Source organism: Plasmodium gonderi, assembly GCF_002157705.1.
Source record: "Plasmodium gonderi DNA, contig: Chr08, whole genome shotgun sequence".
NCBI classification, from domain to species: domain Eukaryota; phylum Apicomplexa; class Aconoidasida; order Haemosporida; family Plasmodiidae; genus Plasmodium; species Plasmodium gonderi.
In genome coordinates this window covers 984,574-1,000,129 of record NW_021628933.1, presented here as the reverse complement: position 1 = coordinate 1,000,129, position 15,556 = coordinate 984,574, and the positions used below count along the sequence as shown (strand labels likewise).

At 31.9% G+C, this 15,556-nt stretch overlaps 4 protein-coding genes across 4 annotated transcripts; 2 read left to right on the top strand and 2 right to left on the bottom strand.

Annotated features, from left to right (window-relative positions):
- Nucleotides 1-593: 593 nt before the first annotated feature.
- PGO_082000 (potential phospholipid-transporting ATPase) lies at nucleotides 594-6,062 on the top strand (the record flags this gene model as incomplete). The annotated part of the gene is made up of 1 exon (XM_028687422.1): nucleotides 594-6,062. One exon carries the CDS (start codon nucleotides 594-596, stop codon nucleotides 6,060-6,062), a length of 5,469 nt encoding a protein of 1,822 aa, XP_028543223.1.
- Nucleotides 6,063-7,028: 966 nt separating this feature from the next.
- On the bottom strand, nucleotides 7,029-7,355 carry PGO_081990 (E3 ubiquitin-protein ligase RBX1; the record flags this gene model as incomplete). The annotated part of the gene is made up of 1 exon (XM_028687421.1): nucleotides 7,029-7,355. The coding sequence occupies one exon, from the start codon at nucleotides 7,353-7,355 to the stop codon at nucleotides 7,029-7,031; it is 327 nt and encodes a 108-aa protein (XP_028543222.1).
- Nucleotides 7,356-8,994: 1,639 nt separating this feature from the next.
- On the bottom strand, nucleotides 8,995-11,706 carry PGO_081980 (endonuclease/exonuclease/phosphatase domain containing protein; the record flags this gene model as incomplete). Its single annotated transcript, XM_028687420.1, has 1 exon — nucleotides 8,995-11,706. The coding sequence occupies one exon, from the start codon at nucleotides 11,704-11,706 to the stop codon at nucleotides 8,995-8,997; it is 2,712 nt and encodes a 903-aa protein (XP_028543221.1).
- A 1,125-nt stretch (nucleotides 11,707-12,831) lies between these two features.
- On the top strand, nucleotides 12,832-13,501 carry PGO_081970 (ubiquitin-conjugating enzyme E2; the record flags this gene model as incomplete). The annotated part of the gene is made up of 2 exons (XM_028687419.1): nucleotides 12,832-13,257; nucleotides 13,445-13,501. The coding sequence occupies 2 exons, from the start codon at nucleotides 12,832-12,834 to the stop codon at nucleotides 13,499-13,501; spliced, it is 483 nt and encodes a 160-aa protein (XP_028543220.1).
- Nucleotides 13,502-15,556: the final 2,055 nt, after the last annotated feature.

Genomic DNA, 15,556 nt, shown 5'->3' with positions numbered 1-15,556 from the left:
TTCCTGCGTGGGTGTTATTTGTACCATGAGCTCATTTGAAATGAAACCCTCCTCTCAAAGAAGGAAGAAATATTTATGGCACTCCATCACTTGGGGCGTGTAGATAGTCTAATAATTTGTGATTGATCCCTATCATTTGGATATCTTTTTAAATTCATCTTTTTATTTTAATTTTTATCACTCCGGGGGTATAGTGTTTTCATACAGGAGAACGATTATCCGTTGGTCTTCAGCTCGTCCCATTTGTTTGCACTGAGACAAGAGCTTCAATTTTTTCTCCCTACACCCACCACCACCACCCGAATTACATGTCTGATATCAGTTCTAGCTGAGTCCCAGGGTATTAGATTCCATTTTTTCTGAATTCTTGACAAGTTTAGGAATTGCAAATAGTGTAGGTGTATCTGGTTTTTTTTTTTTTTTTTTTTTTTTCCAACATTTTTTCTAGCTTTTTCTTCTTACCCCTTTAATAGCCTTTTTTTTTTTTTTTTTTGAGGTACCATAAGCTGCTGGATGAAAAATATAGATCGAACCGAGAATACACAACTGGAAAGACACGAATCACAAAAACAAGAGAAAAAAAAATCGGAGTAATGCTGTATACACAGATAGCTAACCTGTTTCAGTGGGTGTCTGTCAGAATAAGGGGAACGAGTAATGATAACAGAATCTATTTGATATCAAATTTTGATGTGAATAGGGAAGACCATGAATTTTATGTGAAGAAAGCACAAGAAAAACTAAAGGATGAAGATTTAAATATAGATATAATATATGGAAAAAAGCATAAAAATGAAATTAGAACTGCAAAGTATAAGTTGTATACCTTTCTTCCATTAATTGTCTTTTTTCAATTTTTGCGATTGGGAAATTTGTATTTTTTATCAATATCCATGTTGCAACTAATTCCAGAAATAACAGATTCGAAAGGAATGCCCACATATCTGATTCCACTCATTTTCATTGTTGTTGTGGCTATGATAAAAGAATTTTTTGAAGACTGGCAAAGACATAAATCAGATAATGAAGAAAATAGTAAAAAAACTATGGTGTTCCAAAATGGAATTCTAAAAGAAAAAAAATGGGCTGATGTGAAAGATGGAGATGTAGTTAAAATATTTTCTTATGAATATTTTCCTGCGGATTTAATAATTCTTAATTCTTCTAATAAAAAAGGTATTGTTAACATAGAAACCAAAAATGTTGACGGAGAATCCAATGTTAAGCAAAAATATTGCCTTCCACAAATTGTTAAATATTTCATAGATGATCAACACGCTGGCTATTGTAGAACTGAATTGATAAGTGAAAGTCCCAATGATAACATATTTGATTACAAAGGGAACATGCTCTTGCCCCCTCTGCAGTATAAAAATGATATGGGCCGAATCGTGCACTTTTATGATACACACCGTGAGGGTAAGCCCAAAAGGAGGAAGAGAAAAAAAAAGACCCCCAAAGGTGCAGAAGATGAGAGAAATGACAAAGATGAGAGAAGTGACAAAGATGAGAGAAGTGACAAAGATGAGAGAAGTGACAAAGATGAGAGAAGTGACAAAGATGAGGGAAGTAACAAAGATGAAAGAAATGACAAAGATGAGAGAAGTGACAAAGATGAGAGAAGTGACAAAGATGACGATGGCGGAGAGGACAACTTGAGCAGCTTCTCTAACAGCCCGAACCGAGATGGCCGACTTAGTAAAGATCAAGCGACATATGGGACACAGCTGAAAAGTAGAAGCAAATGCAAGAAGAGACACGAGCAGTTCTCTCAACACAGGGTCGTACAAGTGAACATAGACAATGTAGTACTGAGGGGAACATCCCTGGTAAACACAAAATGGATATACGGATTAGTAATAAACACAGGAAACAGAACAAAGTTGATGAAAAATGCATCCACAAAATCAAGACAAAAATGGTCAAGATTGGAATTTGTATATGGAAATCATGTAATAGTTCTAATAATGTGTCAAATTTTTATATCGTTCATCGTTGCTATAGCTGGTGTTCTATGGATGAGAAGAAAGGGATATAAATTATGGTATTTAAATTTAGGCCATCAACCTGATAGTGTCAAAACATTTTTTATTACTATAGGTTCTATGATTCTATTATTTGGATCATTTATACCTGTCGATTTGTTATTAATATGGGAAGTCGTAAGACTTTTACAAGGGTATTTAATCAATTGGGACAACGATATGTACAGTGTAAAAACAGGAAGACATGCTGTAAGTAAAGCTGGTCAACTGTTAGAAGAGATGGGAAATGTTACACATATTTATTCAGATAAAACTGGAACACTTACTCAAAATGTTATGCAACTTCAAAACATTGGATTGGGGAATAAAGGTATTTATGGATATTATGATTTTTGTAATATTATGGAAAATATGAAAAAACAAGGATTTGGTAGTCAAAATTTTTCTAATCCAATATCTGTAGAATGTTTACAAAGATCACAAAATTCTGAAAGTGAGGTCCAAGACATACATTCTATAAATGATGATGCTTACATCACTCATGATATTTGTGATGTACAGGAAGAAAATGGAAATGAACAAATCAAAGAAAAAAATGTACACAATAAGATTAACTCTAGCTTCAAAATGAACTTAGATAATGATAAATCGAGAATACCATATGAAATTCCTCGTCTCACATGCTCCAAAACGTCTGCCAATCCACATGCTCAGAAAAAAAATATTATGCATCGAAATAGTCTGAGTTCAAATCAGATGATTTCGAATATATACACAGAGGAAGACTTTAAAAGGGAAGAAAATGAATTCGTTTTCTTCAACCGAATTCTTTTTGTGAACAAGATATACAGTATCAGACATGACGTGGAGGATCAAGTGCATTTCCTCCTCCTCGTGCTCAGCCTCTGTCATAGTGCTATGATTCGTAATGTGGACATAGATGAGATGGACGACACTGCGCGGGGGGATGAGGCGATCTACAGGGCGAATATGGGGGGGTCCAACGGGGCGAATAAGGGGGGGTTCAACGGTGCAACTAACGGTGCAACTAACGGTGCAACTAACGGGGCAACTAACGGGGCAACTAACGGGGCAACAAACGGGGCAACTAACGGTGCAACTAACGGAGCGACCAACGGGGGTTATAACGGGGGTTATAACGGGGGTTATAACGGTGTGACGGATGGACCATATGATCTGGTCAAGGGTGCCGGATCAGGTGAAATAAACGAAGGCAATGTTGACAAGAAAAAGATATACGATCGAGAAACTCAGATGAACTACACTTATATCACTGAAACACAACCACAATATGATGCAAGTTCACCAGATGAACTAGCGTTAATCAGCACAGCGCTTTACCTTGGGTGTGAATTTGTAAGCAGACCCAATCTGACGACTATTGAAATTGAATTGACTTCAACATTTGCACAAAGATTTATATTAGGAGAAAAATCATTCAATGACTTTGTGCAAAAGAAAGCTTACTATGAAGAGAATTTCGATATGTACTTTTCAGAAAAAAACAAAAAAAAAAAAGACACAGAATTTGATGAGCAGATTACAAAAAGGAGCAGCAACAACCATGTTATTAACAATTTAAAAGAGGAATGTGCCAACTTTCATATGTCCATACCTATTAAAAACATTTTTACACCAAATAAAATGAACATACAGAAGGAAAAAAAACAAAACAAAAATGTTATAGTTCCATTATTATCATACGAAATTTTAGACGTCTTTGCATTTGATAATGTAAGAAAACGAATGTCATTAATTGTCAAAAATGAAAAAAAAGAAATCTATATGCTAGTTAAAGGAGCAGATACTAGTGTTTTAAAACTAGCATCAAACAACCAAGAACATACAGTAGATCACGTTGTATATCAACTCAACGCTTTTGCAACATCTGGATTGAGAACCTTAGTCTTGGGATATAAACACATGACAGAGGAAGAATTTATCGATATGTATCATAAGCATGTAGAAGCAAGAAATAAATCAGAATTGTATAGGGACGATGAAAAATATTTGCAACAATTTTATGATGAAGCTGAAAATAATCTCACAATTATTGGATGCACAGGAATTGATGACAAGCTGCAGGATGAAGTTCCACAGGTCATACAAGACCTCAGAGACGCAGGGATAACAATATGTGTATTAACTGGAGATAAGCTAGAAACAGCCATAAATATTGGTCATTCTATAAACATCTTGAATAAAGAAACGTACAATGCTGTTTTTACAGAAACGGACCCGACAGTGTTGTTGGAGCAAATAAATATCCATGAGAAAAATACCAACGCTGCAAATTTGTTGAATATAGACCATGGTACCAAATGGTGGAATAGTGTAAACTGGGAAAATTTAAATTTAGATTTAAGATCTGAAACAATTTTAAATTTTATGAAAACCAATTTTTACGGTTCTATGAAAAAGAGCATCATATCTTCTTCCAATGTGTACAATTTCAAAAGTGAAAATTCAATACCTGAACTAGCGAAACAGGAAAAAATATTTAATTCCTTTTTAGAATCTAGTGAATCATTCACCAATAATTGTAACGAATTAGACAAAGCAAAAATAAAGGAAAAATCACACTATTCGCAATTCTCTATAACAGTAACTGGAGCAGCATTGGATGAAATTATGAAAAATAAAATTCTCAAAATCAAATTTTACACGCTAGCTAGAAGTGCATCTACACTTATTGCATGTAGAGTAACCCCAAAGCAAAAGTCTCTTTTGGTTAAAGAATATTCTGCATTCAATCCACGGGGTACATCATTAGCTATAGGAGATGGGGCAAACGATGTTGGTATGATACTGACAGCCAATGTTGGTGTAGGAATAGCAGGCAAGGAAGGGCTACAAGCAGCTAGATCTTCAGATTTTACCATAAGCGAATTTAAATATTTAAAAAAATTATTATTTGTTCATGGAAGAGAATCATTAAGAAGAAACTCCTTCTTAGTCTATTTCTGCATTTTTAGAAATGTCAGCTTTTGCTTATGCTCTATGGTTTTGAATTTCTGGACAGGTTATAGTGCCATAGATGCATGGAACCCGTGGACGAAGCAAATTATCAACATAGCTTTCACATCATTACCTGTTATATTTTTCGTAGCGCTGGACAAACAATTACCACATCAGATTCTTTTAAAGAATCCGTTACTCTATGAAACATCACCATCTACATTATGGCCTCTATATTCAAATAAAAAAATAGAATTTTACACACAAAAAATAAAAAAATTATACAAGAATATTTTCAGCTGTTGTCTCATTCCATTTAAACTTATTCCTTTTTTTCAAAAATTAGCTAATAAAATGAAATCATGGATAGGAAAAAGATCAAAACCAGAAAAATATAGAGCTTATGGCACACATTATTTGTTCGTATATTTATTATTTGCCATTTGGCTAGCTACAGTAGAAACGGTCATTATATTACATTTTTCCACTGGACAGTCTCCCTCACTATTCCAAGACAATCACAATATAGATATCGATTTTAATACATTTTCACAAATACTTTATACGCATCATGTTATAGCAGTAAATGCAGTAATTGTATTGTTAACAAATACATGGTTCGTTATTTCACATATTGTCTTATGGATTGAAATTATTGCAACATTCTTTTTTTGGTTTATATTAAGTAATACCAAGTTTTTTTTAGATATCATAGGTGCTGATGAATTACATGGTACATTTGAAAAAGCTCATTCTTCAGGAAATTTTTATCTCTCCTTATTAGCCTCAGTATATATATCTCTACTACCTCTAATAGTTCTTATGACATATCAATTTATGAAAAAGCCAACTATGGAACAGATCGTTTTAGAACAACTTAAGTTGGGAAAATTTGAAGGGTTAAGGAAATATGAAATTAAGAAACTTGCGTACATTGACAGTAAAAATAGTTTTAATGCCTTTTCACACAAAGGATTTGCTTTTGCAGTAGAGGCAAAGGAGGCATTCTGGGGATTAGTACAAAAAGCTATTTATAAAATTAAAATTCCACTTGCAAAGGAGGAAATGACATCTCTAAAAATGAAGAAAAAGAATTAAATAACATACCTGTTTGTTTCTCTGCCATAAACTGCATTGTTCAAATCACGAATAATTAGATGAAGGAAATATAATGTATCATTTCTCCGCTCTGAGACAATTTTTCTTCATCCTTTGCAGGAGAGACATGGTGAGTGGCTTTTTTTTTTTTTTTTTCCTTCGAATAGTGTTGGTCATGTTGGCTGTGTTGGACGTAATGAGGAGCGTATGCATCCCCTTCAGATCATGTCTGGATTGTTTCGTTGGTTCGCATGCCACGCAACAGACAAATACGTGCAGTGCGTTTCCTCCTTTTTTCATATTGTTATATTATATATATATATTTTTACAACCTTGTCATTTCTTCACCAAGTTCACCACATTTTACCTTTTTTTTTTGTTTCTTAAATTGTTTTTCGGCACTGCACAGAATGCACCGATGCACCTGAGCCTACTCTTGCATGTGTTCCTTTTTGTTTCAATTTATTTTATTCCGCCCCCTGATGAAATTTTGTTGCTCCCTCGTAATCCCCGTTGCACCAGCTAATTTGTTATTTTACCCTACTCCTTTATTTTATTACTTCATTTCATTAATTCATTTCATTACTTTATTTCATTACTTTATTTCATTGCCTTATTTCATTACCTTATTTCATTACCTTATTTCATTAATTTATGTTTTATTGCCATATTTTTTTAATTTTTGAGAGACAGTAAAAAAAGAAACTGTTATAATATATGAAAAAGTGTACAGAAAAAAAGGACCAAACGTATGGTATATGTTACGCAAGAGGTGATAGAAATGAAAAAAAAAAAAAAAAACACATACACAAACGCACACATGTGTGTAGGTTCATATATGCACAGTTGTGGTGACACGTTCTATGCTGTGCCAAACATGAATCTTGGGTACATTGAAGCCAATTTTAAAAAGAAGGCTGGGAGCGGAAAGAAAGTAGATATACAAACGAGAACCCTCTATTTCCCTCATTCTGTTGCCTTTTGGAATTCCCATGGAGTGTTATCTAATGGGCATACTTGTCGAGCCTTAATCCACCTTGATATACAGTGCAAGTGAAAGGCATGATTACATACACCCCATGCAACTGTACAACTCTCTTTGTCAATTTTTTTTTCCTTATTATTACCATCATTTTCGTTTAACTTAGCTTGACATTCAATACATAAGTCCATTATATGATTTCTACAAATGGCACAATTATCTACATTGATGTCCCAAGACCATGCAGCTACTCCTGACCACTTATGGATTTTAAAAATTTTCTTGTCTTCGTTCTCTTCGTTATTAACCATGATGTTTTTTTTTTTTTTTTTTTTTCCTTGAGTAAAAGTTGATGCAGCTATAGTGAGGTGTCCGTTACACGATTTGGTTCAGAAAAAATGTGTACAAAGGTGGATGCATATGCATATGTATATAAGTTATATATAAATGTATCTATATATACATTCGTACATGTAGATATATTTATCCTATAAGAAAATTAAATGCTTATGAATTAAAAATCCTACTTAGGGAAAAAACACTTCTTTTGTATTTTTGAAAAACATCTTGCTGTGTAAATTCTCTTCCCCCGAGCTTGCTAACAAAATGGATATATATTATTTATAAAATAAAACATAATAATAGTGTTATTATGCATTGGCTTAATCCCGTACTTTATGTACCTATAAACTCAACCCTTAAATGTGGGCGGGAATGAGCAAAGAAAAAAATGACCCATATTTATAAAAAATTCTGTATTTTATATTTTTACTATGAAATGGACACATATTCCGCATACCAAGTTTAGCAACACAGTGATAAGAAAATAAAAAAAAAAAAAAAAGCACAATCATACTTTTCGGGATTATTTCTTTACATTTTCGTTATCTTCATTTTTTGTAAATGCTTCTAATTTTATTTATACTGTTTTTGTTTCCTACTCTTGTGTGCATTTTAAAAAAAAAAAAAAAAAAAAAAAAAAAAACAATTTAATTTTAATACAAAAAACAACCCTATTTGAATGAACTTATTTATATTCCAAAATGGAGTAGTAGCATTTATGTGACATTTATTTTTCTTCCCCATGATATAGAGAAAGAACACCTCGTATATAATCCTCACGCACTACTTAGGTTCATGTGTGTCAGTTTTATGTCGTTAAGAAATGAGAACGCGAGCACAACACTGCTGAAAAGTTATACGTATTTTAATTCCTCTTAAATGGTTACCAATTTAATCCCACTTTAATGGTGTACGAGGTTAGCTCCTTTTAAATGGTAGGCAAAGTCAGTTCTGCCGACATGTGTGAACTATTTTTTGTTAGGAGATTTTTAAATGGCCCATACGATATGTAAAAAAAAAAAAAAAGAAAAAAAAATAGCAACACACACATGCGAATATGTAGTTTTTGTGTAAACCGTAAACATTTTTACAATTTTTAAACATCACCTTTTCCTATTTGGTAAAAAAGAAAAGTTGCACAATTTTTTAATATTCAAAAAAATAATGATCTGCTCACGCAAAAAAGCAAAAAAAAAAAAAAAAAAAAAAAATTAACAATGTGACAAAGCAAGGTAAAGCAAAACAAAACAAAACAAAGTGATAAGATATGAATCCCTAACGATGCTTGCAGCACAAGCAAATCAAGGGTACAGATTTCATGGATTACATAAGAAATAATATGCAACTCAATGGTTATGTAAAACCCTCAAAAAGAATAGCAAAAGCTCATGTTCTGTAAGTTAATGTCTATTTCTCCCCCTTACTTTGAAAAAAATACCCGTATATTCTGCTTCTACGTCAACTTAATCGACATACAAGAATTCCACTTCTATGTGCAAAAAAATAGAATAACAGATTGGAATAGAAGTCGGAGAATGAAAGAACAGGTTTTCCTTTTTTTTAACTCTTTTTTGCCATGTCTTAACGTAGTGGTAGAATAAGGGCATATCACATTTCTACCTCAGCAGCTATGGATATGTGGTCACTTGGGTGTATTGGAGATAATACACCATTATATTTATGGAAAATTTCCTTTTCAATACCTTTTAATATTCTTTTGACCTTAAGGCTAGGAGATAAAAATATATAATCCAAAACATCAATAAAATTATTGTTCCAATTGGTGTATGAAATATCTCCCTTTTTGTATGCTGAATATAAAGGCATGAAAATTTTCCTGTTTAAATAGGGACCACTAATTTGTTCAGAATTATTGGATTTTTTTTTTAAGTCAAATAGTGTTGGATATTTATTCAAGTCATCAAATTCTTTTTTAAACAATTTGGCGTTTATCCATATATCCGAATTTGAGGTAATATCCTTTCCTTCAAAGAAAGAAAAAACTTCGGACTCAAAATTTGTATTGAAATCTCCATTCAGCACAACATAAACGGGTTTACTATATTTTTGTTCATATGTTTTTTTTAATGTTTCCAAAATGTGTAATAATGTATAGGATTGCATTGCTCTAATATGGCTAGCTAAACTGTGAAAATAAAAATGTGTATTGGCAATAAGGAATATCTTTGCGGACTTAATATGTGTGTAAATACCAATTTGAAAAATTGTTTTAATTTCTCTGATAATTTCCTCAAGATCCTCTGACAAGTTGATAAATGTGTCATAGACCTCTTTCAATTCTGAATTTTTTATTACTTGATTAAATTCATAATTTTTATACTCAATTAAGGTGAATTTTTTTTTATTAACAAATAAGGAACAACCATCATTTCCGTAGTTATTTTTTGGCTTGTATGAGGTATAAAAATTCTCATGCAGGTAAACAGAAAATAAATTTGAGTGTAGATGTTCACTAACTTCTTGCAGACTTATAATGTCATAATGATGACTGATATCATCTATTAGTAAATGGGATCTATAGTTCGTTTTTAGATAACATGGGTCTACATTTTTGAACATGTATTCAAGTGCATACTTCGTGTTGGTGTATATTGGAGCAAGAATGTTGTAAGTCAAAATGCGTATCAAGTTATCGCTTCTATCGTCGTTTATATTTATTGTTTGGATAAAATCAGCATATCTATTTTCTTTCCTTTTTAGTTCTTCCTCAAATTCATTTCGCAACACTTCAATTTCATTCGTTACATAAAAAAAGAAAGGGTTTTTTTTATTATATATAACAAGTTGAATATTTTTGTTTACATCTTCCTTGCTTGGCTTATAAAACAAATCACATGATATTATCACTTTGTTGTTATTCGAACGTACCCAATAATATGCATACTCATTAATGTCTGCCAACGGTACATTCACAGGTATGATTGGATGGCCATTATATACATCCATGGATACATAAATTTGTTTAAGGTCATATAATCCTTTGAATATATCTATTTTGTGTTCATTTATAAGAACATAACTTAATTTATTAACTATATGCACCAAAGTCGCATTTTCATCCACTACATTGTTTTCACTATCAAAAAATTGTATACAGATTCTTGAACTTTCATCATTTTGTTGTGTAGAAAAATCAGTCGCACAAGGTTCAGTGTTCCTATTCCTGCTCTTTTTTAGCTCTTTTTTCTTTTTTTGTTCTGACTTTTTTATATTTAAAATTAATCTATTCATTAATGATTTTAACAGTTCATCTTTTTTTCTTAATAATTTGAATTCCTTAAAATGGAAATATAATTCTATGTTAAATTCGTCATTTTCAGTTTTATTTATTTTAAGGTAGTTGCAATTTTTTCTTATATCTTCAAGTTGTTCAATCGTGAAATATTTGCTACACCACATTACATGTTCATTACTCTTACTACAAGATTGGCTGTGATTATTGTATGAATCCACTGTATGTATATTAGTACCATTATCTCTGCGTATAAAATTCCCCCCATCATGGTTCTTTTTAATATCACTTTTATTGTCATCATCCATTCTTCCCCAATGGTTTTCATTACATTTCTTTCTTATTATCAAATCACTTTCGGTATATTCAAATGTGTCTTGCTCAATTGAGTAGCTATCTTTATATATGTTCTTTTCTTTCATATGAATTGAGTTGTCTGCAGTTTTATTTTCATTAGTCCAAATGTTCGATTTCAACTGAATTGTTTCTTCCTTTTCTTTGCTTTCATTTTTTCCTGAACGTGTGCAGTTAAACGTCGAAAGGGTACTTTCTCCTGTGTCACTCATTTTGAGCATAAGAAAATGTTTTCTGTTTTTCAGAGGATAATCAAGAGGGGTCCTTATTTTGCTTTTCCAATTCTGTGTCAGTGACGAGGTCCTGTGCCGAAAGTTGCCACTGCTGCTATTGCTAATGCCGATAATGCCAAAGCTAAAGTGACTCCCCAATTGCCTCAAATAAGACTTTGTCAATACTTTTCTCGGATCATCAAAATGAACACTTCCGTATCTGTTCTCTCCGACGTGGAGAAAAAGCAACCTTGGTTTGTTCGGAATGCTATGGAAATGTTTTGTCAGCAAAAATAGGATTTTTTTTTTTCTTCCACATGAAATGTCTCCTTTTGTGGGATAGCAGTTTTTCTCCTTTTGTTGTACTTTTGTTAGCCTTGCATTTGAAACATATTTTATGCTTGTTTTACTGCAAGATAAACAAAGCATGCTTTTTATTCTTGGGAATAATAAAACTATGATTACTGCTGCCAGGTATATAAAGAAATATATCCTTGTCATCTATAAAGTTTTATTCAAACTTTTGCATTTGCATTGGCATTTTTGTTTTCATTTGTGTGTTTTTTTTTTTTTATTTTCATTTTCATTGTTTTCTCTTCAAAAATTTTCCTTTTCCTTTTCAATGTTGCGGATGTATGCTGCATTGCGTTAGTGTAGAAAAATAAGATGTATATCTATTTCTTCATTTGGGTCAAAATTTTGAAAAAATGACACTTTGCCATTTTCATTAATATGAGTAATGAAAAGGGGTGTACAAGAGGATAAGGCGAGGTTTCAATATTTTATTCTTCCCCATTACATTTATTAAAATAATATATACACAAAATTACCCAACTTTTTTCCTATGCAGATCCTGTAGGAAGTTTTATACTGATTTAACCTCGATAGGAATTTCCCCAGCGTGTTATTTTTCCGCTGAAAATTATTAACATGACAAAAGTGTTAGCTTAAAAAAAAAAAAAAAAAAAAAAAAAAAATATGACCATTCAGGTTATTTTTTTTTCGAAATAACCATTTTAAGAAAAAATGTGAAGAAAATTGAGGTAATAAAATTGATGAATAGAAGACGAAATATAAACAAAAAATATCATAAAATAAGAAAGAGGAAAAAAAACCCACAAGTTGTCAAAGAGGTAAAGAGGTGAAGGAAAAATATACATACGTACGTACATGCATACAATAGTAAAGGAATAAGCTAGAAACACTTTTCAAAAGGTGAAAAAACAAAAAAAATTAGGGAACATATTCGATAAACAAACTCTAGGAAGCAGCCCCCCAATAATCTTTTGGCATCTAATAAAAATTGAGCATAATAAGGAGGAACAATTTTTTGAAAGCTCAATTTTCATTCCTGTTAAAAGGCTTTTTTACTATGTTATATATAACACGAAACTAGGGGGAGAACACTTTGTAAGGAAAAAAAATATAATAAAAAAATATTTAAAAACAAAAACGATTACATGCGTAGACAGCTTATCAGTGAAGGAATATTCTGCTTTAACAAATGACATGGAAAAATACGTATCACAATTGACAAATATTCTTCACAACTTGACGATGACTCACAAGGAATAACTTCTACCAACTCTTTAGTGTGTCACCCCCACCCCCCACCCCTTAAACAGCATGTCCACATTCGCGAGAAGAAGGATAATTCAGGATTTAAATAAAATCAATAAGGAGCAGAACAAAAGTTTTGAAGCAGCTCCATTTTCAGATAATATAATGTGTTGTCACGCAATTATCAGAGGACCAGAAGATACCATATGGGAATGTGGAATTTTTCATTTAATTATTAGTTTTTCCGAAGAATATCCCGTAAGCCCTCCTAAAGTAAAATTTTTGTCAAAAATATTTCATCCTAATATATACACCGATGGGAATATTTGTTTAGATATATTACAAAACCAATGGAGTCCAATTTATGATATAACTTCCCTCTTAACATCTATTCAGTCCTTGCTGAATGATCCAAATACTTCATCCCCTGCAAATCCTGAGGCAGCAAGGATATTCATTAACAACAGGAACTTATACAATAAGAGAGTTTTGGTAAGACACATCGGACCAGTGTTAGGATGTATATGTGTGAGGGAAATATATATAGACATATGCCTATTAAGGGTGGTGTACTTTTATGCAACACTTTTTTCTTTTTTTTTTTTTTTCGTATCACTTAAAATACTACTACATGATGTGGGATACATTTATTTTATTTTATTTTTTTTTTTTTCGCAAGATGTGCGTCGAGGATAGCTGGGAAATACCAAAATTTAACATGAACAGTTTTAATTAAGAAAGAAGAGAAAATAGTCATATTTGTCGCAGAGGATATGTATTTATATAAAAATGAGAAGGACACTCTTCGATTATATTACCGCTCGAAAGTCCTAATGAAGAATGAATAAGTAAAGAAAAAAAAAAAAAAAATACCTGACCACGACAAGTATCTTGCAAAAGGAAGTATCACTTTGCTTTATAAAATTTAAAATGAAGAGAATATATTTTTCCTCAACTTTTCCACTCGCATTAAACTATAAAGCATATAGTTTTCGTGGAAACAGTGCAGATCGCATTACTTAATCTATAATGTGTAACCCCCAATGGGTATTTTCATTTACCTTTTGAATTAATACTTTTATGAAGACTAAGATTAAATTCCGATTTGTGTTACACTAAGTTTGGTTAATATGAAGAATAAGATAGAACAAAAAAATCTGTTAAAAAAAATGTGCACAAATTTTTTTTTTTTTTTTTTTGGAGTTACCCCAAAAATGGAAAATAAGACACGAATTTTAGCAATTTGATATTTTTTAATGCAAACAAAAAATTTGAAGAAAAAAAGGGGAAGAGGTTGAAAGGGTAGAGGATATATATTTGTATATGTGTAACAATGTCGAAGAAACAAAAAAATATATTTTTACATGCTTATAGACGCCTGAACATGCCACACAAATATTTTTTTACTTATGAATGTGTAACGTGCAAAGAAGTTAGGACAAAAATAAGGGAAAAAAAAACACAGTATGGTAAGTATAAAAGGGACAAGGTGAGTATTAGTATTCTTTAAAAATAAATAGAAAGTGAAAGATAAGAACAAAGTTGGAAAAGCACAACTAAAATATATATATATATATAGTGTACACACTAGTGGATCTACGAATGCAGGGGCGCGGGAAATGCCATGCATGGGACTGTGACATACACAGGTACAATGAAAAAAGGACATATGCAAAAAAGAATATATGAAAAATAGGAAAGGCACAAAATGAGATAGGAACAAAATAGGATAGGCACAAAATAGGTTAGGCACAAAATAGGTTAGGCACAAAATAGGATTCTAAATAAAGTGCTAAACGCGAAAAATTACAAACCAGCATCTCCATTTTTTCCCGTTTCATTGGCACACCACTACTTTATGCACATTTTGCGTATTTTCAGAAAGTGATAATTGTTCCTTCTTAGTAAACTCCTAATGAGAAGTTTTGCAAGTACAGCAATAAGCAAAGATGTTAAAAAAAAAAAAAAAAAAAAAAAAGCATACTCATGTATAGTACATACATATGTCCATATTATGTACACGTCAAAATTGTGAAAAAAAAAATAAAGAAAAAGAGGCAAAGAAAAGGGTAAAAGAAATAGTATGATGGAAAAATCCTTGTCTAGAATAAAGTCCTTGGATTTATCACATAGAGTGCGTTGAAGTATGCGAAAAAAAAAAAAAAAAAAAAAAAAATCAGAAGAAAAAATTTACAAAAAAAAATGTTTAATATTAGCAAATTTGACGAATGTTTCCAGTTTTTAACAAAATTGAAGAATACTTCCAATTTGTGGCACATTTGATGAATCTTTCCAAATTTTTAACCAATTTGATAAACAGTACAAATTTTAACTAATTCACGTAATTTCTTTTTTTCGTTTTTTTCGTATATTTTAAAATATGACACATAAGTGTTTTTCGTATGCGCACTTGTTTAAAAAATAATTTCCTACTCAAACGTCCCTGACACTTTACGGGAATTCTTCATTCACATAGGAGTCCATAAGACTTATTTACTTTGGTATATTTCGATCGTGACGTTAACATATTCGCCAGCTGCTGCAGCGTCATATGAACTTATTTTCCACATACCCCCAACCGTATGTATGTATAAGTGTATATGTGTATGTATATATGCATGTATATACATATGTTCATGTACACACGCCTTTGTATGGATGATCCGCATGGGCTGAGGGAGAGAGGAGTGTTAAGAATGGGAAAGTAGACCTTTTCCCGTCACATGTTTAAACAGTATTTTACGAAGGAAATTCTATGAAACGCATGCAGATACACATAGGCCTACACAGG